At 42.2% G+C, this 21,607-nt stretch overlaps 1 protein-coding gene across 2 annotated transcripts in view; it reads left to right on the top strand.

Annotated features, from left to right (window-relative positions):
* Positions 1-17,770, top strand: part of SEL1L3 (SEL1L family member 3) — a 144,043-nt gene extending 126,273 nt beyond the window's left edge. Inside the window, exons 24-25 of one of the 2 annotated variants that reach the window (XR_008547467.2) lie at positions 14,845-15,001; positions 17,646-17,770. Coding sequence is in view for 1 of the 2 variants with exons in the window: in XM_063809442.1 (XP_063665512.1) it covers positions 14,845-14,873 (29 nt within the window). In the remaining variant the exon portion in view is untranslated. Of the gene's footprint in view, positions 1-14,844; positions 16,217-17,645 lie in introns of those variants that run through there. The other variant, XM_063809442.1, reaches the window with a different exon arrangement.
* Positions 17,771-21,607: the final 3,837 nt, after the last annotated feature.

The raw sequence follows: 21,607 nt of genomic DNA, 5'->3' as shown, positions 1-21,607 counted from the left end.
GCAAAACTTGATAGAAATGAGAAGAAATAGACAAATCTACAAAGTTAGAGATTTTAATGCACTTCTCTCAGTAATAGAACAACTAAAAAAAATGGTAGGTTTACAGAAGATCTGAAAGACACTATTGACATCCTTAACCTAACTAACATTTATAAAATATCATGCCCAACAGTTGCAAAATACACTTTCTTTTCAAGGTTACATGGAACGCTCACCAAGATGGACAATATCTTGAACCATAAAACAAGTCTCATTCAATTTCAAACTATAGAAATCTGGCCAGGTGCAGTGGTTCACACCTGTAATCCCAGCACTTTGGGAGGCCGAGGAGGGTGGATCACCTGAGGTCAGGAGTTCGAGACCAGCGTGGCCAACATGATGAAACCCTGTCTCTCCTAAAAATACAAAAATTAGCCAGGCGTGGTGGTGAGCCGCTGTAATCCCACCTACTGAGGAGGCTGAGGCAGGAGAATTGCTTGAACCCGGGAGGCGGAGGTTGCAGTGAGCTGAGATCGCACCACTGCACTCCAGCCTGAGCAACAAGAGCAAAACTCCATCACACACACACACACACACACACACACACACACACACACACACAAAATCTTATGGCATATATTATCTGACCACAATGGAAATGAATTGAAAATCAACAAAAATAAAACAGCTAGAATAGTTAGAACATACTGGCCGGGCACGGTGGCTCATGCCTGTAATCCTAGCACTTCGGGAGGCCGAGGCGGGTGGATCACGAGGTCAGGAGATCGAGACCATCCTGGCTCACATGGTGAAACCCCGTCTGTACTTAAAATACACAATATTAGCCAGGCGTGGTGGCAGGCGCCTGCAGTCCCAGCTACTTGGGAGGCTGAGGTGGGAGAATGGCATGAACCCGGGAGGTGGAGCTTGCAGTGAGCTGAGATCGGGTCACTGCCCTCCAGCCTGGGTGACAGAGCAAGACTCCGTCTCAAAAAAAAAAAAAAAAAAAAAGAATAGTTAGAAAATAAACAACTTGCTTCTAAACAATCCACTGGTCAAAAACATAAATCACAAAGGAAATTAGAAAATATTCTGAACTGTCTCTGGGTTTAAAAAGAAAAAAATAAAATATTTTGAACTGAAAGATAATAAAAACAACATCAACGTTTGTAGGATTTTATAACATTAAATGTTTATAAGAAAACAAGTTATATCTCAAATCAATGATACAACGTCCACCATAAAAAAAGAAGGTTAAGCTAAACTTGAAGAAAACTGAAGGAAAATATAATAAAGAAAAGAGAAGAAATTGGTGAAATTGGAACCAGAAAAAAATAAAGACAATCAATAAAATCAAGAACTGGTTATTTGTGAAAAAAATCAGTAATATTGATTTTAAAAGCTCTAGAGAAAAGACACAAAATTCCCAATATCAAGAATAAAAAGGAGCCATCACTTCAGATCCCACAGACATTAAAAGAGTAATAAGAGAATATTATGTGGTAGCTCACGCCTGTAATCCTAGCACTTTGGGAGGCTGGGGCAGGAGGATTGCTTGAACCTAGGAGTCCAGGAACAACCTGGGCAATATAGCAAGACCCTGTCTTCATAGGGAAGGAAAAAAAAAGAATAGATAGCTTGACTAGCCTATAGCTTATAAGAAATTGAATTCATAGTTAAAATCTATGAAAATCTTTTCCTAAAAAGAAAATTCTAAGCCCAGATGGCTTCAGCAGTGAATCTATCAAACATTTCAGGAAAATATAATACTAACTGTACACAAACTGAATCTATGAAACATTTTAGGAAAATATACCAACTGTACACAAACTCAGAAAAAAAAGAAAAAAAATACTTCTGAACTTATTTTATTAGGTTAGTGTTACCTTAATGTCAAAATCAGACAAAATATTACAAAAATAGTAAACAAACTCAGATCAATATTCCTCATAAACATAGATACAAAAGGCTGGGCATGGTGGCTGACACCTATAATCCCAGCATTTTGGGAGGCTGAGGCGGGCGGATCACCTGAGGTCAGGAGTTTGAAACCAGCCTGACCAACATGGCGAAACCCTGTATCTACTACAAACACAAAAATTAGCCAGGCATTGTGGTGGGCGCCTGTAATCCCAGCTACTGAGGAGGCTGAGGAATGAGAATCACTTGGATCCGGGAGGCAGAGGTTGCAGTAAGCCGAGATCAGGCCACTACAATCCAGCCTGGGAGACAGAGTGAGACTGTCTCAAAAAAAAAAGAAGATACAAAAATCCTTAACCAAATATTACCGAATTGAAACAAGCAATAAATGAAAAGAAGACGTTATGATCTAGTGTAGTTTATCTCAGGAATAAAGGTTGTTTAACATTTAAAACCAATCGATATAATTAATTGTATAACAGACTAAAAAAGGATAAAACTTCATCTCATTAGACGCAGATAAAGCATTTGACAAAATCCAATGTTCCTTTATATTAAAAACACATAGCAGGCTGGGCACGGTGGCTCATGCCTGTAATTCCAGCACTTTGGGAGGCCGAGGTGGGCAGATCACCTGAGGTCAGGAGTTTGAGACCAGCCTGGCCAACATGATGAAACCCGGTCTCTACTAAAAATACAAAAAACAAACAAACAAACAAAAAACATTAGCTGGGCGTGGTGGCATGTGCCTGTAATCCCAGCTACTCTGGAGGCTGAGGCAGGAGAATGGCTTGAACGTGGGAGGTAGAAGTTGCAGTGAGCCAAGATCACGCCATTGCACTCCAGCCTGGGCGACAGCCAGAGCGAGACTGTCTCAAAAAAAAACAAAGCCCAAAAAACAAAACTCCAGCAAATTAGGAAGAGAAAGGGACTTCCTCAATCTGATAAAAAGTATCTATAACAAAACCTACAGCTACATTATACTTAATGGCAACAAACTGAACACTTCCTCCCTAAGATTTGGAACAAAGCAAGGATGTCTGCTATGGCCAGTCCTATTCAGCATTGTACTGGAAGTCCTTTGTAAAAACAAACAAACTGGCCCGACGCGGTGGCTCACATCGGTAATCCCAGAACTTTGGGAGGCCGGAGCGGGGAGGGAAATCACGGGGTCAGGAGTTCGAGACCAGTCATAGTGAAACCCCATCTCTACTAAAAATACAAAAATTATCCGGGCGCGGTGGTGCGTGCCTGTAGTCCCAGCTACTGGGGAGGCTGAGGCAGGAGAATCACTTGAACCTGGGAGGCAGAGGTTGCAGTGAGCTGAGATTGCGCCACTGCACTCCAGCTGAGTGACAGAGTGAGACTCCGTCTCAAAAAAAAAAAAGAAGCTAAGGAATATAAAAAAAATACTATAACAACTACATGATCTTATCAATGTTGTAGAATCCAAAGTCAACATTAAAAAAATTATGTTTTGATATGTTAGCAATAAACCATTGAATGGAAAAATTAAGAAAACAACTATTTACTAGATCATCACACAATAAGAAATACTGAGGGATAACAAAAGGCTTACAAGACCTGTATTCTAAAAACTGAGAATATTACTGAGAAAAATTAAAGAAAACCTAAATAAAATGGAGATATATCATCTGCATAAATCAAAATACTTAATATTTTCAAGATGTAAATTCTCCCCAAATTGATTTTATAGATTCAATGCAATGCCAGTGAAAATCTGGCAAAATTTTTCTATTTTATAGAAGTTTCCAAGCTGATTCTAAAATTTATATGGAAATACAAGGGACCTAGAATAGCTAAAGCCCAGTTGGGAAAAAAAAAAAAGAACAAAGTTAGAGGACTCGCCAGGCGCAGTGGCTCATGCCTGTAATCCCAGCACTTTGGGAGGCAGAGGAGGGCAGATCACTTGAGGTCAGGAGTTTGAGACCATACTGGCCAACATGGTGAAACCCCATCTCTACTAAAAATACAAAAATTAGCCTGGCTTGGTGGTGTGCACCTGTTTAATTCCAGCTACTTGGGAGGCTGAGGCAGGAGAATTTCTTGAACCTGGGAGGTGGAGGTAAGCCTTCCAGTGAGTCAAGGTGGCACCACTGCACCCCAGCCTGGGCAACAGAGCAAGACTCTGTCCGACTCCCCACCACACACACACACATAGAACACTTAAAACTCAATAATAAAAGACCAAAGACCCAATCCAGTACAAAAAAAAAATGTGGTGGGGCCGGAGGCAAACAAACTGAACAGCCTCTTCACCAGACTAGCCATGAGGATGGCAAAAAAGTACATTGAAAGTAGGCTGAACGTCATCATTCAATGAAAATTAAAACCACATTGAGATACCACTACATATCCATTATCATAGCTAAAGTTAAAAAGACTAGCGTTGGCAATGACTTAAAACAACTGGAACTCTCATTTACTGTTGGTGGAAATGTAAAATGGCACAACTACTTTGGAAAACAGAGTTTGGCAGTTTCTTCAATGTTACACATACACTTCCCAAGTTAGTATTGTCAGATAAGGGACATATTGTAGACAAATAGTGAATAACTTGTCAATATAGGCTCTAAATATTGCATGGGATATATGTATCCTAAAAAATTACTTCTTATTTATCCAAAATTCAAGTTTAAATGGATGCCTTGTATTTTTATTTGCTAAATCTGGCAAATCTACTTCCCATATAACCCAGACATTTCACCTCCATGTAATTACCCAAGAGAAATAAAAATATGTCCACGTGTACACCAATGTTTACAGCAGCCTCTCTTTCTCTCTCTTTCTTTATTTCTCCCTTCCTTCCTTCCTTCCTTTCACAGACTCCCACTCTGTTGCCCAGGCTGGAGTGCAGTGCTGTGATTTCCGATCACTGCAACCTCCACTTCCCAAGTTCAAGTGATTCTCATGCCTCAGCTTCCCAAGAAGCTGGGATTACAGACACGCACCACCATGCCCAGCTAACTTTTTGTATTTTTAGTAGAGATGGGTTTTCGTCATGTTGGGCAGGCTGGTTTCAAACCCCTGACCTCAGGTGATCCACCTGTCTCGGCCTCCCAAAGGGCTGGGATTACACGCATGGACCACTGTACCCAGCCCATAGCAGCTCTCTTTGTAATATGTCCCTAACTGGAACCAACCCAAATGCCCATGAACAAGAAGTCTGGATAAAAAAATTATGGTATATTCATACAATGGCATATTATTCAGCAATAAGAAGGAATGAACTATTAATACACACATAACACAGTTGAATAATTATGCTGAGTGAAAGAAGCCAGACCAAGAAGAGTACCTATCAATTGATTCTATTTAATTCTAGAATATGCAAACTAACCTATAGTGACAGAAAGCTGACCAATGATTGCTTGGGTGAAGTGTGGGGGTAGAAGGCAGGGAGGGAAGGATGCTTTTCAAACTTCTGGGTGTGATGGATACACTTACCATCTTGATTGTGGTGAGGATTTTATAGGCATAGACCTATGCCAAAACTCATCAAATCATATTTTTCAAATATGTGCAGCTTATGGTGGGTCAATTGTACCTTAATGAAGCTGTACAATTTTATTTGTAATGTTCTTATATGAGTTTACTCTGTATACAATAGTTTGTGAAACTCCATGGCCAGTAAAACAAACATCTTACTCACTTAAAGAGATAGGACCAACAAATCTAAAAGCTAAATAAAAGCACAAGTGTTAAACAAGATGAAACAGGAGATAATATTTGTAAATATTAAAGCAATGTGTTTTAATGTCCCTTTGAACTCATGTTCCTTTGCAGCTTTCTTGGAGACAGCCCTGACGCTTGTAACTAGAGAGCTGAAAAGATCTGTTATCTGACTTTATTTTATTTTTTGAGACAGAGTCTCGCTCTGTTGCTCAGGCTGGAGTGCAGTGGTGTGATCTTTCCTCGCTGCAACCTCCGCCTCCCAGGTACAAGTGATTCTCCTGCCTCAGCCTGCTGTGTAGCTGGAATTACAGATGCATGCACCACCACCCCCGGCTAATTTTTGTATTTTTAGCCAAGATGGGGTTTCGCCATGTTGGCCAGGCTGGTCTTGAACTCCTGACCTCAGGTGATCTGCCCACCTCGGCCTCCCAAAGTGCTGGGATTACAGGCATGAGCTACCGTGCCTGGCCGTAGAGGAATCTTTTAACACCCATGAAAGCCGGAAGTGGGGCCTGTGAGAGAGAGGAAATGGGTGAAAGTGCTCAGAAGCAAAGTCAAAACCAAGAGAAGGGACTACAGGTTTATTGAGCGCAGATGTTAGCATCAGAGGCTGGCCCAACGACTAGGTAGTATAAAGACATTATACACATCACCACAAGCAGCTGGCAGGCTCTACCCTTACATCTACTTACAAAGGAATTGTGCGTATGTGTTGGAGGGATTCTGAGAGAGAAGGCATTTTACCTAGAGAAATGGAGCATTAGCCAAAGGCACTGTGTAAATTTATTGTATCGGACTAACTAGTTTCCTCACCCTCCTCTTCTATGCATCCCCATCGATGTCCAGAAGATGCTCACTCAAAAAAAATAAATAAAAGTTAGTTCATAGACAAAATAAAGAAAATGCATTCCAAATGCACACCCAAGTGTAGTGGAAATAAATTTGCAACCCCATTACCAACATAATACGAGAAATATTTGAAGGCATTCAGTAGCCGGGCTCGGTGGCTCACCCAGCACTTTGGGAGGCCGAGGTGGGCGGGTCACTTGAGGTCAGGAGTTCGAGACCAGACTGGCCAACATGGTGAAACCCTGTCTCTACTAAAAATACAAAAATTAGCCAGGCATGGTGGCGGGTGCTGAGGCAGGAGAATCACTTGAACCTGGCAGGCGGAGGTTCAGTGAGCCAAGATTATGCCACTGCACTCCAGCATTCCAGCCTGGGCAACAGAAACTCTGTCTCAAAAAAAAGAAGAAGAAGGAGAAGGAGGGGAAGAAGAAGGAGAAGAAGAAGAAAGATGTCAACTTAAAATCACAAGATTTATGAATTTATAAAGGAGAACTTGATTTCGTATGATAGGTTGCAACATTGCAAGCTGAGAAATGGAGCCTCCGATTGATACTGAACGCAGGCACGTCACCAGAGGAAGGGTGGACCGGGTTTCATGCTAAATGGGTTGGCTAAATATACGTTTTGTTTTGTTTTTGTTTTTGAGAAGGTGTCTTGCTCTGTCATCCAGGCTGAAGTGCAGTGCCGCGATCTCGGCTCACTGCAGACTCCACCTTCCAGGTTCCAGCGATTCTCCTGCCTCAGCCTCCCGGGCAGCTGGAATTACAGGCATGCACCACCACGCCCAGCTAATTTTTGTATTTTTAGTAGAGAAGGGGTTTCACCACATTGTCCAGGCTGGTCTCGAACTCCTGACCTCAGGTGATCTGCCCGCCTCAGCCTCCGAAAGTGCTGAGATTACAGGTGCAAGCCACCGTGCCCAGCCTAAATATATGTATTTAACAGGTTATAGGAGAAGCTACAAATACTCATGAAGGGTGGTCACGTGCATGCGTGGTAAGCAAACATGTGTTATATACATTCCATGTTCACTTTGGGGTGGAGACTTAACATTAAAATGCAGTAAAATTAGGTCTATATGTCAAAAGGTGAAACAAAGATACTCTGGGTACAGCTTCCATAGACCAGCCAGAACCAGTGCATGGTTGGTGGTCATTTATCAGGAAGGAATGCTTTGTAAACCAGTCAGCTGTCATGTCAAAATCTCAAAACGAGAGGAGAGTCCAGCCTTGGCATCAAGAGGTTAATTGAAGTCAGTGGAGGAATCTTCCATTCTTTTTTTTCCAAGGCTTGTTTGCATTTAATGGTTGGGGAAAAAAAACGTCTGGTGACAGTGAGGAAGGGGACTCACTGAAGTGTGACTGACCTTCCATCTTGTCATGGTTGGAAACTTAGTATTTGTGAAAAGTTTTTCTAAGGTCTCTTTGGCCAATAAGAGTCTGTTCAGTTGATCAGGGGGCTTAGGATTTTACTTTTCTTTTTTTTTTTTTTTTTTTTTTGACACAAGTCTCTGTTGCCTAGGCTGGAGTTCAGTGGCAGGTTCACTGCAGCCTCTGCCTCCCGGGCTCAAGCAATTCTTCTGCCCCAGCCTCCCAAGTAGACACGGGGTTTTGCCATGTTGCCCAGGCTGGTCTTGAACTCCTGACCTCAAGTGATCCTCCCGCTTCAGCCTCCCAAAGTGCTGGGATTACAGGCATGAGCCACCATGCCTGGCTGGATCTTACTTTTATTTCACAAGGGGAATGACTGGTAGTATTAAGTGCAAGATAGCCATAGGTATGGGGGCTGAGCCTTGATGGACGGGCAGGATTTTGGACAGGTAGGTAGGAAAGGGCATGCCAGGTGGGAAGAACTGATGAGCAAGGGCATGGGGGTGAGGATGTGCCTATGGTGTTTCAGGGAACAGTGGGAGACAGAAAGGAGCAGAGGGCTGCTGTTGATGAGAATGGCCCGTGGTGCCCAGGTGGTTAGCATGACCCAGGAAATCATCTGTGAAGGAGCTCAGAAGAGGCAGCCTCCCTACAGGCCTGGACTTGCCTTCTGGAAACTTTGCAAATAGAAAGCCAGAGAATGTGGCCACCAGAACGAATGTCAGTTGATTTCTCCATGGGTCAAGAAACTGAAAGTGGCCATCTGATAGCTTGCAGAGCAGTAAACAGCTTGAGCATCACTTACGGAAACCCAGATTATTCTTCAGGGGACAAACCTGGGGCCTTAGAAACACTAATAGTCATTCTCATTGTGGTCAACATAAGAAAACGAGGGACTTCAAACAAAAGATGGCTGGCACCCTGTAAGGAGAGCTTTTATTTTCTAGTGTCTGTTCATTCCATGAAGACTACGTACTGGATTGAGTTCTGAGAACCGGCCTAGTTCATATTTCATGTCACCTCCTGTGGCCAAGCCGCTCAGCCAGGCAGAACATCTTGCTGAGGGCCCACAGAATCAGGAAGGGTGTTAACTAGTGGGCTGTGATGCGTGGGCACAGCCTGTTTCCCGACACTGTTTTTAATTAATTAGCCATGACAGGCACCCAATTTCTCCCCTCTGACTCTGGCCTCCCATCCTGGGATGCACCCCAGGTGTCCTGTCTGCACCTGGAGTGCCAGCGTGTCTCAGGGAAATGCTGGTTTGTGAAGCCCCTGTCCTATTCTTCCCCAACATGGCGCAGAGATTGTAAATGCCAGACTCACAGCTTTCAAAAGCAGGAAGAGGAGACTTTGGGCAGGATCACAGACAAAGGCAGCCAGGACAAGCCCAGGAGCCTGCAAGGGGGTTTTCCACACTGGTTATATATGAAGGTCCTGCCTTCACCTCCAAATAAAAATGCAATGACCAAAAGCTAGTAAGGGATCAGTAACCATTTTAGATGAATAATGTCGATTAACATTTCAAGAGTGCGATGGGCTACATTGGAGACAACGCCTTCAAAGATGGGTTTATTATAAAATGAGGTTTTTAGGGTGGTCCTATTCCAACAGGATGGCCCTATTAGAAGAGGAAATTTGGGGCAGGCATGGTGGCTCACGCCTGTAATCCCAACACTTCGGGAGGCCAAGGAGGGCAGATCATGAGGTCAAGAGATCAAGACCATCCTGGCCAACATGGTGAAACTCCATCTCTACTAAAAATACAAAATATTAGCTGGGCATAGTGGCACAGGCCTGTAGTCCCAGCTACTTCAGAGGCTGAGGCAGGAGAATTGCTTGAACCCGGGAGGCGGAGGTTGCAGTGAACCGAGATCCCGCCATTGCACTCCAGCCTGGTGACAGAGCGAGACTCCGTCTCAAAAAAAAAAAAAAGAAAATTAAAAAGAAGAGGAAATTTGGACACACAGAGAGACACGAAGGGCACTGGGGGATGACCACATGAGAACACAGAGAGAAAGATCTGTCTGCAAGCCAAGGAGAGAGGCTGCAGAAGAAACCAAACCTGGCAACACCTTCATCTTGGACTTCCAGCCTCCTGAACTGTGAGGAAATAAATTTCCATTGCCATGGAAAAGCCACCCAGTCTGTGGTATTTTGTTATAGCATGTCTCACAAGCGAATAACAGAATCACAAAGGTAGGCGGAAAAATAGTACTTAGTAAGACTTAGGGAATGTTTCTAGGAATTCTGTGAAGGCTTGTTGTAATAATTTCACCACCCAAAGGGTATCTGGGACTTCGAAGTCTGAAAGTCCACAGAGCAGGGAAACCTGGCCCGTTCCCGGCATCGTGTAACTCTCAGAAGCCAGACTCACTTCACTGGCCTAAATCTGTCATCTCAGGCTGTCTTCAGAGTCTGAAGTACAACAGTTGTTTTTTTTTTTTTTTTTTGAGACCGAGTCTTGCTCTGTCGCCCAGGCTGGAGTGCAGTGGTGCAATCTCGGCTCACTGCAACCTCCATTTCCCAGGTTCAAGTGATTCTCCTGCCTCAGGCTCCTAAGTAGCTGGGATTACAGGCACACGCCACCACGCATGGCTAATTTTTGTATTTTTAGTAGAGACGGGGTTTCACCATGTTGGTCAGGCTGGTCTTGAACTCCTGACCTCGTGATCTGCCCGCCTTGGCCTCACAAAGTGCTAGGATTACAGGTGTGAGCCATCGCGCCAGGCCAATTTTTTTTTTTTTTTTTTTAACCCAAGATGGGCACAGAAACTTCTGCCCCTTCCCTATTCATTCCAAATGCTCCAAAACCCAGCTCAGGTTTCCTCTCCTTCAGGAAGTGGATGAGAACTGATACTCTCTGACCTGGTACTTTCATCAGAGATGTTCAAACCAGGGGGACTCCATCTTGAATAGGGGCTGGGTAAAATGAGGTTGAGACCTGTTGGGCTGCATCCCTAGGATGTTAGGCATTCTTAGTCACAGGATGAGATAGGAGGTCACAAGATACAGGTCACGAGGACCCTGCTGATAAAACAGGATGCAGTAGAACAGCCAGTCAGAACCCGCCAAATCTAAGATAGCAATGAAAGTGACTTCTGGTGGTCCTCACTGTGCATTATACACTAATTATAATACATTAACATGCTAAAAGACACTCCCACCAGTGCTGTGACAGTTTACAAATGCCGTGGCAACTCCGGAAGTTACCCCATATGGAACTAAAAGGAAGAGAGACCTAAGAGAGTCTAAAAGGAAGAGAAATCCTCAGTTTCAGGAATTCCAAGCCCCTTTCACAGAAAATTCATGAACAATCCACCCCTTGTTTAGCGTATAATCAGGAAATAACCATAAAAATAGCCAACCAGGGCCGGGCGCAGTAGCTCACACCTGTAATCCCACACTTTGGGAGGCCGAGGCAGGCGATCACTTGAGGCTGAGAGTTCAAGACCAGCCTGGCCAACATGGTGAAACATCGTCTCTACCAAAAATACAAAAATTAGCCAGCCGTGGTGACACGTACCTGTAATCCCAACTACTCAAGAGGCTGAGGCAGGAGAATTGCTTGATCCCGGGAGGCCGAGATTGCAGTGAGCTGAGATTGTGCCACTGTACTCCAGCCTGGGCAACAGAGTGAGACACCGTCTCAAAAAAAAAAAAAAAGCCAACCAGCAGTCCTTGGGGCCTTGGGCTGCTCTGCCTATGGAGTAGCCATTCTTTTATTTCTTTACTTTCTTAACAAACTTCTTTCACTTTAATCTGTGGACTAGCTCTGCATTCTTTTTTGCGCAAGATCCAAGAACCCTGTCTTAGGGTCTGGATTGGGACTCCTTTCTGGTAACACTTTCCTTGTTATTCTGTAAGCAGGGATCCTAGCAAGTCCCTATCTATGCACCGGAAATAGTCGGAGAATACTCCACCTCCCAGGAAGCCATTTGCAGACTAGCATGTGCACAGGGGCTGAAATGTCCTCTGGGAAGATATCTTGACTGCTGTTCAGTGGGACTCATGCACAGACATGCCCGACAGATTTGAGGGCCACTGGTGGGGAAGGGCTTACAGGAGCTGGGGAGGATATTGACCCTAGGGAGCTGTGACCCAGGCTGAGCCACCAGCCCTGAGGGCTGCAGGGGAGAACTGTTGGGTTTACTGTTATAACTACCAGAGGATCTTTCCTTTTTCTTTCTTTTTTCCTTTTGTTTTTTTTTCTTTTTCTTTTCTTTTTTTTTTTTTTTTTTTTGGGTTGGAGTCTGGCTCTGTCGCCCAGGCTGGAGTGCAGTGGCACCATCTTGGCTCAATGCAAGCTCTGCCTCCCAGGTTCACGCCATTCTCCTGCCTCAGCCTCCCAAGTAGCTGATTACAGGTGCCCACCACCACGCCCAGTTAATTTTTTGTATTTTTAGTAGAGACGGTTTCACTGTGTTAGCCAGGATGGTCTCGATCTCCTGACCTCGTGATCCGCCTGCCTCGGCCTCCCAAAGTGCTGAGATTACAGGCGTGAGCCACTGCACCCAGCCTTTTTTTTCTTTTCTTTTACCTTGTCTTTTCTTTTCTTTTACTTTGTCTTTTCTTTTCTTTTCTTTGAGACAGGGTCTCCCTCTGTCACCCAGACTGTAGTGTAGTGTGGCACAGTCACAGCTCACTGCAGCCTCAACCTCCTGGGCTCAAGCAATCCTTCCACCTCAGCCCCCTAAGTAGCTGGGACTACAGGCGTTCTCCACCATGCCTGGCTAATTCCTGTATTTTTTTGTAGAGATGGGTTCTCACCATGTTTCCCAGGCTGGTCTCGAACTCCTGACCTCAAGTGATCCACACTCCTCGGCCTCTCAAAGTGCTGGGATTACAGGTGTGAGCCACCGGGCCCAGTCCAGAGGATCTTTTCTTGAGCCTGCCATTCTGGAAACATTTCAAAATTGAAAGAACTGTTTCACTAAATTGTGACTCTCTGGGGCCCTACCGGGCTGTGGAGTTCACTAATTGAGTATAAATGAGGGAGAGAATATTTTCTATCCTCATTCCCCTTGTGAAAGCAACTGCTGTAAGTCAGAACCTTGCTTAGTACACTAAATACACTGCTTGGCGAGTAATAGGAACATGATAGATGTTTGCTATGTGAATAAATGAGTCAAGCTATCCTGCATCATGAAGTTCAAGTTCACTGTTATTTATTGGTGAATCTCCTCTGCAGTTCCCCAGATGACCAGCCTGAGTCGATCAATAGGTGCTGAGCCTGAACTTAGAGTGGGGCCCTGGCAGAGCTGTGAGGACCAGCAGCTGGTGGTAGTGATGAGGGGCATGCCATAACACTAAGCAACATCAGGATTATTTACAAACCCTCTTCTGGGAAGGGAATTTCCTCGTGAGTACAGGAACCATTGCAAATCAGATAGCAATATTGACATGACCACAACTGCATTCTCAGGTTATTGAAATCTGAGACCTTAGGCTTCTATTTCACTGAATTCTTATAATACCACTGCAAGTTGAGGTATACATTTCCCGATTTTATGGATAAATAAACTACTGTTACAATAATACTGTGGAACAAGCAACCACAAAATCTCGGAGTCACAAACATTTATATTTCACTTGGGCACCTGTAGGCTGGCTGTGATTTAGCTCATCTAAGCTGGACTCAGCTGGGCTGGGTTCCAGGCTCTGCAGTAGGTCCAGTGTATACAGCACCCTTGATGTAAGTAACTCCATCTTAGAAAAATACTTCAACTTACTTTTCAAAAGGCATCAAGCCAGCTGGGCTCAGATGTTCTCCTAATCAACAGAGATAACACCCAACAAGACAAGGGCATAACCTTTTACTATCAGTCCTCAGCAGAGGACTCCAGGGCCATAAAATGAGCAGAACATCACCAGCTAGGAATGGCTTTCTTGACAGACTCTGTCTTGCTGTCACTCATGGTTAGCACCTGGCATCTGCTGCTGAAGGCTCTGCCCACATTAAGGACTGTTCTTGCCAGACATTGATGACTGTCGGGGTCAGGCCGGGACACTCTCCTTGTCCACGTAACTCTCCTTGGACTGGTTCATTAACCCTTTCTCCTATTCCTTTTTCTCTTCATGTTAAATGTTACTCTGTTTTGTGTGAAATATTAATCTAGAACATTTATATATTGATTAAGCATACTATTATTATTTATGGTTTGCAATATTGACTGACTGTGGAATAGCTTGAACCTGTGTGCCCACGGCTCTGACTACTGAGTAAACAGGTAATACTCAAGAGAATTGTTAGCCAGGCATGGTGGCTCATGTCTGTAATCCCAGCATTTTGGGATGCTGAGGAAGGAGGATTGCTTGTGTCCAGGAGTTGGAGACCAGCCTGGGCAATACAGCAAGACCCTATCTCTAAAAAAAAAAAAAAAAATGCCTCCTTTGGAGCTGCATGTATCTTGTGGCTCTTATGATCGAAATGGTGTCAGTAAAAGTCTTACCTTATGGACAGAATCAGATGTGTGTGGACCTGGTTATGTCTGACTTTGCGCAGCTCACAACATCCACACTTGCTCTATGTATTTTTATTCTTCTGGGATCAGTGGGCAAGTGAGGCATGTTCATCTTAAATGGGATCAGAGTATGCCACACCAAAAAATGCACCTTGACATAAGGATGATTAAGACTCAGTAGTTGCAAAAGAATTCTTACTCTCCCCTTTTCTGCCTAAAAGTAGGATATAAATTTATCTTGTGAAGGTAACATCCTCTTTCGTACCAAGAGGAGAAGAGAGACTCTTATCATCAGAGATAGCACCTAAATGAGTCTGCATAAACAAACTTTGCTAAAATAACTCATCTTCCATTACCTTTGCCATATATTTCCTAGTCACTTTTTTTCCCCATGATTCATCATTTCTCAAAGCTCAAAGCCCCTTTCCTTTGTTAAAATGGTATATAAGGCCCTGAGTCTAACCACTTCAGTTTTACTTTTTTTCTGTAAACTCGTGTGCACACAAACATTAATAAAAATTGTATGCCTTTTCTCCCATTCCCCTGTCTTTTGTTACTTTAATTCGCAGACCCCCAGGAACAAAATATAACAGAGTAGTGCAAAAGTTTGTCCTCTCCAGCAATCTCATGGCAAAAAGGCTCGAAAGCACAACTGTGCAAATAGATTTGAAGACATCCATCATGTCACTTCCACTGAGATCCCACTGGCAAAAGCAAGTCACATGGGTAAGTCAAAGTCAAGGGACAGAGAAGTGTAGGCTTCCCATGGAAGTGGGAGGTGGGTTATTTTCAACCTCCATTTGTCTACACCAAAGCTGGAGCTGCTGCCTTGCAGCCTTCGCTGAAGCCTTCCTCCTGTGAATTTCCCTGGCTCATTGACTTGACCACTCCATGAAACAGTTATGTACTTTTGTCATCTTGTCCAAGTCTTAGTTCTTTGGTATTTGCTTTGTCTCCCCAATAGAATTTTTGCATTATTAAGGCAAGGGCAATTCTGAGACACCCCCAGCATTCGTACAATGCTGACACAGAGAAAGTACACAGTAAGTCATTGTGGAAGGACTGGTCAGGTGTATTTTTTTCTATCTTTCTACCGAGAAGCCTGCAGTAAGTGCCGCTGTGGGTATCCTGGCAGATTACATGAAAACAAATGCAAAAGAGCTGAGCTTGTACCTGTGGCCCCACATTGCTGGAGGAATTTGACAGCTCTTCATTATTTCAGAGGATTTCTACCAGCAGGTACAGCTGGGTTAATCAGCACCATATCCTTGCAGACTTAATTAGCAGCTCCTTATCAGAACTCAGCTTCTTAATACCAGACATTAAAAAAAAAAAGTTCCAAGCTTATATCCTTATGTTCAGTTACTTCTCATGCAAATCTGAGACCAAAATCTCACCTTCTAAAGAGAGTCAAGAGATGAGAGTCAAAGTGATTCAAAAATGTCCTTTTCCTGGTCAGATGAAGATTATACTAATACTGATTAATTTGCAACCTCCAATATGGAATAATTCTATTCATTATCTCAGAAGTATTCTTTTTTGATGGTTTCTTCTGGGCATTCTACCACTCTAGTCTAGCCCCAGCTCCAGAATTAGGGGGACACTGACCCCCAACAGGCATTTTTCCCCTCTACTCCTTAGAAGTCCTCTCCTAAATACATCTGTACTTTTTGCATCAGGGGTTTCAATTACTTGGGCTCACCACAGACAGATAGAAGGTAGTCAAAAGCAGATACTTCAAGCACTATCCATCACAATTGCCTTAGGTATTTACTTTATCTTTCTACAAGTCTAGGAATATTTTGAGGCCCCCTTTACTATCGCTGATGGACTCTACGGCTCAACATTCTTTACAGACACAGGCTTTCGCGGATTTCACGTTATTATTGGATCAACATTTCTCACTGTCTCCTCTGCCAATTAAAATTCCACTTTACATCCAACCACCGCTTTCCCTTTGAAGCCGCTGCCTGGTATTGACACTTCGTAGATGTAGTATGACTATTATTATACGTCTCTATCTCCTGATGAGGATCCTACTCTTTTAGCATAAACAGTACCATTGACTTCCAATCAATTAGTTTCGATACTATCTGAAAGACAGTAATCAACCTGACACTAGGCCTAGTAACCGACACCTCACTGGCCCTATTACTACTAATAATAGCATTGTGGATCCCACAACTTAATATTTATATGTAAAAATCCAACCCCTATGAATGTGGATTTGACCCAATAACCTCCGTCTGCCTCCCCTTCTCCTTAAAATTCTTCCCAGTAGCCACCACATTCCTCTTCTTCCACTTAGAGATCACTCTACTACTACCCCTGCCATGAGCCCTTCAAACAACCAATCTGACACTAATAATCAGCACAGCCCTTATATTAGTTACCATTTTAATCCTAGGCTTGACTTATGAATGAGCCCAAAAAGGGTTAGACTGAGTTGAATTGGTAAATAGTTTAAGTCAAAATAAATGATTTCAACTCATTAGATTATGATAGACCATGTTTACCAAATGCCCTCTATTTACATTAATATTATATTAGCATACACCATATCACTACTAGGAGTATTAGTCTATCAATCACACCTAATATCCCTATGATGCCTAAAAGGCATAATACTGTCAATATTTATCATAAATCCTCTCATAACTTTAAATATACATTTCGCTCTAGCATCCATAATACCTATCATCCTCCTAGTATTTGCTGTCTGCAAAGCTGCCGTGGGCCTTGCCTTACTAGTTTCAATCTCCAGTACATATGGCCTAAATTATGTACAAAATCTGTTTGCTTCAATGCTAAATATTATTATTCCAACAATTACACTGTTACCGATGACATGATTCTCTAAAAATTCTGTAATCTGAATCAACTGGTTATCCACAGCCTACTCATCAGCCTCATCAGCCTACTATTTTTTTAACCAATTCAACAATACCTCATCCAATTTCTCATTAGTCTTCTCTTCTGTCCCGCTGACATCACCTCTTCTAATCTTAACAGCCTGACTACTACCTCTTAAAATTCTAGCAAGCCAATATCACCTGTCCAATGAATCACACCCACGAAAAAAAGCTCTATATTTCTAGATTGATTTCCCTACAGACTTTTTAAATCATAGCATTCACCGCCACAGAACTAATTATATTTTATATCCTCTTTGAAGCCACGCTAGTTCCTACCCTAAGTATCATCACCTGCTAAGGCAACCAACCAGAATGCCTCAATGCAAGCTCATACTTCTTATTTTACACGTTAGTAGGATCCCTTCCTCTACTTGTAACACTCGTTTATACTCAAAAGATATCAAGGTCACTAAATATGCTAGTAATAATACTTTTCTTTTCTTTTCTTTTTTAAGAGACAGATTTTCACTCTCGTTGCCTAGGCTGAAGGGCAGTGGCACGATCTCGGCTCACCGCAACCTACGCCTCCCGGGTTCAAGCGATTCTCTTGCCTCAGCCTCCCAAGTAGCTGGAATTACAGGCATGTGCCACCACGCTAGGCTAATTTTGTATTTTTAGTAGAGACGGGGTTTCTTCATGTTGGTCAGGCTGGTCTCACACTCCTGACGTCAGGTGATCTGCCTGCCTCAGCCTCCCAAAGTGTAATCCCAAAGGGATTACAGGCGTGAGCCACCACGCCCAGCCTAGTAATAATACTTACTACCCAAGAGCTATTAACCTCCTGATCCAATAATCTTATATGACTAGCATGTATCATGGCTTGTATAGTAAAAATACCTCTATATGGACTTCACCTAAGACTCCTCAAAACTCATATAGAAGCTCAATAGTTCTTGCAGCAGTACTCCTAAAGCTAGGCAGTTACGGTATGATACAGCTTACTCTTATCCTCACCCCCCTAACAGAATAGATAGCCTATCTGTTCCTCATCTTGTCCCTATGAGGAATAGCTCTGTTTGTCTATGATAAACTGATCTAAAATCACGTATTGGCTACTCCTCCGTAAGCCACATAGCACTTGTTATTATGCCTATCCTCATCCAGACCCTTGAAGCTTTATAGGTGCAATCACCCTTATAATTGCTCGCGCATTCACTTCATCCTTACTATTCTGCCTAGCAAATTCAAACTATGAGCGAGTCTGTAGATGAACCATATTACTTACCCGAGGGCTTCAAACACTGCTCCCACTAATAGCCTCTTCTAGCAAATCTTACTAACCTTGCCTTACTCCCTACCATTAATCTAGCAGGAGAACTCTTTGTGACTATGGCCTCATTCTCCTGATCAAATGTCACTATTATGCTTATAGGACTTAATATACTAATTACAGCCCTTTCCTCCCTGTATATGCTAATCAAGACACGAGGGACACTTGCATATTATATTAACAGTATTAAACCTTCCTTTACATGAGAAAATACATTAATACTTATACATCTTGAGCCTATCTTCCTATTATCCTTAAACCCTAAAATTATTATAGGGTTTGCATGCTGTAGCTATAGTTTAACCAAAACATTAGATTGTGGATCTAACAATAGAAGCCTGCAACTTCTTACCTATCAAGAAAGTATGCAAGAACTGCCAGCTCATGCCCCCATGCCTGATAACATGGTTTCCTCAATTTTTAAAGGATTAGAGTCATCCGTTGGTCTTAGGGACTTATCACTTACTATGTACAAGGACCATGCATTCATAAGATTGTTTAACCTTTATCTTAGTTAATCTTCTAGCTACTATAATTATCCCCATCTTGCAGCTGAGGAAAATGAGGCTTAAAGAGATTACGTGACTTGCCCAGGGTCACAGTGCTTACAAATGGTAGAACTGAAAGTAAACCCTGGCAAAAACATCTTTGCTTCTTAGCATTCTATGCTAAATTCCTCCTCTGTTCATTTTATTTTTTTGAGACAGAGTCTCGCTCTGTCGCCCAGGCTGGAGTGCAGTGGCCCAGTCTTGGCTCACTTCAACCTCCACCTCCCAGGTTCAAGTGATTCTCCTGCCTCAGCCTCCCAAGTAGCTGGGACTACAGGCATCTGCCACCACGCCCGGCAATTTTTTGTATTTTTAGTAGAGATGGGGTTTCATCATGTTGGCCAGGCTGGTCTCAAACTCCTGACCTCAGGTAATCCACTTGCCTCAGCCTTCCAAAGTGCAGGGATTACGGGCGTGAGCCACTGTGCCCTGCACAATCATTGGTTTTTATAAAACAAAATATTATAGCCACAAAAAATATCCCATAACCATTCTTCCCTACTCCTATCGTGGTAGAAAAAAACCTAGTTCTTGTCACACAGCCAGGAAAAGGTTCATCCTCCCTCTATGCCCAGAGGTAACCATGACTTGAATTTAGTGGGGTTTTTTTTATTTTTAATTTTTGTGCTACATAGTAGGTGTATATATTTATGGATTACATGAGTTTTGTTTTTGTTTTTGTTTGTTTTTCAAGACAGGGTCTCACTCTGTCATCCAGGCTGGAGAGCAGTGGTGTGATCTCGGCTCACTGCAACCTCTGACTCCTGGGTTCAAGTGATCCTCTCACCTCAGCCTCCCAAGTAGCTGGGACTACAGGCATGCACTACCATGCCCGGCTAATTTTTCTATTTTTAATAGTGACAGGGTTTCACCATGTTGGCCAGGCTGGTCTCAAACTCCTGGGCTCAAGAGATCCATCTGCCTTGGCCTCCAAAGGTTCTGGGGTTACAGGCATGAGCCACCGCACCTGGCCTTTTTTGAATTTAGTGTTTCTAATTCCATTGTAGTTATCATACTCTTACTACATATGTAGATTAGCACAAACATTACATAGAATTATTTGAATGTTTTAAAATTTTATTTAAATAATATTCTTTAAACCATTTGCTTTTCAACTCCAGCTTACGTGTTTACACTTTATTCTCATTGATACATATAGGAATCTTGGAATAGGAATATTGCTATATAATGTTCAATTTTGTAATAACATTATTTATTCATTTTCTTCTTGATTTTTGTTAATACAAAGAATACGTCAATGGATATTTTGTATGTATCTTTTAAAGCAAATGTTTTCTAGATTATGTACCCAAAAGTGCAATTACTGTGTCAAAGGGCATGCATATTTTCTACTTTATTGCCATGTAGTTCTCCAATGTGGTAATACCAATTTACATTCCTGCCAGCAAGCTATGAGTGTTCTCTATATTCTATATCCTCACCAATACTTGAATGTGTCAGAATTTAAAACATTTTCCAATCAACTGTAGTAAAATGATAGCTCATTTTAATATATAGTTTCCTGATCACTATAATAAGCCTTTCTTATTATGTTAATTGGCCATTTACATTTCTTCTTCTGTGAGTGTTTTGATCATATTTTCTGTTCATTTTCATATTGGATTTTTTTTCTTACTGATTTGGAACTCTGGATACGAATCTTTTCTCAGTTACATGTATTGAAAATATATTTTCCTACTGTCTTTTAACCTCTTATGATACCTTTTATTATATCAAAAATTTTAACTTCAATGTAGCAAATGTGTTCAATTTTAATATATTGCTCTTTCTTTTGAAAGATAATGCATACAGCACATAGCTTAAAATTCAAGAGGTACAAAAGAGCATATAGTAAAAAGTCTATTCTCTGCCTCTTCAGATCACCCAATTCCCTTTAGTATCCTCCCAGAATTATGCACATAAAAGCAAAATACAATAAATATTTTCACTTTTTTAATCCAAATGTTAGTGTACACTGTTATGCATCTTGGGGTTTTTTTTCTTCCTTTACTATATAACCTGGAGATTATTCCGCACCAGCAATATATTTAAGAGAGTTTCTTTGTTGTTTTATAGCTATATAATATTCCATAATATGAATGTACTATAATTTATATTTAACAAGATTAATATTTAGTGGCTTCTTTCCCATATTTTGTTGTTACAAACAATGGTGAACTGAGTAACCTTGTTCTTTTATCATGGCACATGCGTGTGTAGATGTCTAGGGAAAACATTTTTAGATATGGAAATGGCCAAAGAGTAGGTACAATTGTAATTTTGATAGATATTGCCAAATTTCCACCATAGGGGTTGTAAAAATTTGCTCCCCACAGCATTGTAAAAGGGTCTATTTCCTCTACCATGGACAATAACATAAGTCAGACTTCTGGATTTTTACCAACCCGATAGGTGAAAAATGGGATCTCAATGTAGTTTTTATTTGCATTTCTTTTTTAAAAAATATAACTTTTAAAAATTGAGAGGGTGTCTTGCTCTATTGCCCAGGCTGGTCTCCAACTCCTGGACCCAAGTGATGGTCCTGCCTCAATCTCCCAAAGTGCTGGGATTACAGGTGTGAGCCACCACGCCTGACCAT

Source organism: Pan troglodytes, chromosome 3 (assembly GCF_028858775.2).
Source record: "Pan troglodytes isolate AG18354 chromosome 3, NHGRI_mPanTro3-v2.0_pri, whole genome shotgun sequence".
Classification (NCBI taxonomy): domain Eukaryota; kingdom Metazoa; phylum Chordata; class Mammalia; order Primates; family Hominidae; genus Pan; species Pan troglodytes.
The sequence above is the reverse complement of the archived record's forward strand: the minus strand, read 5'-3'. Positions and strand labels throughout refer to the sequence as shown.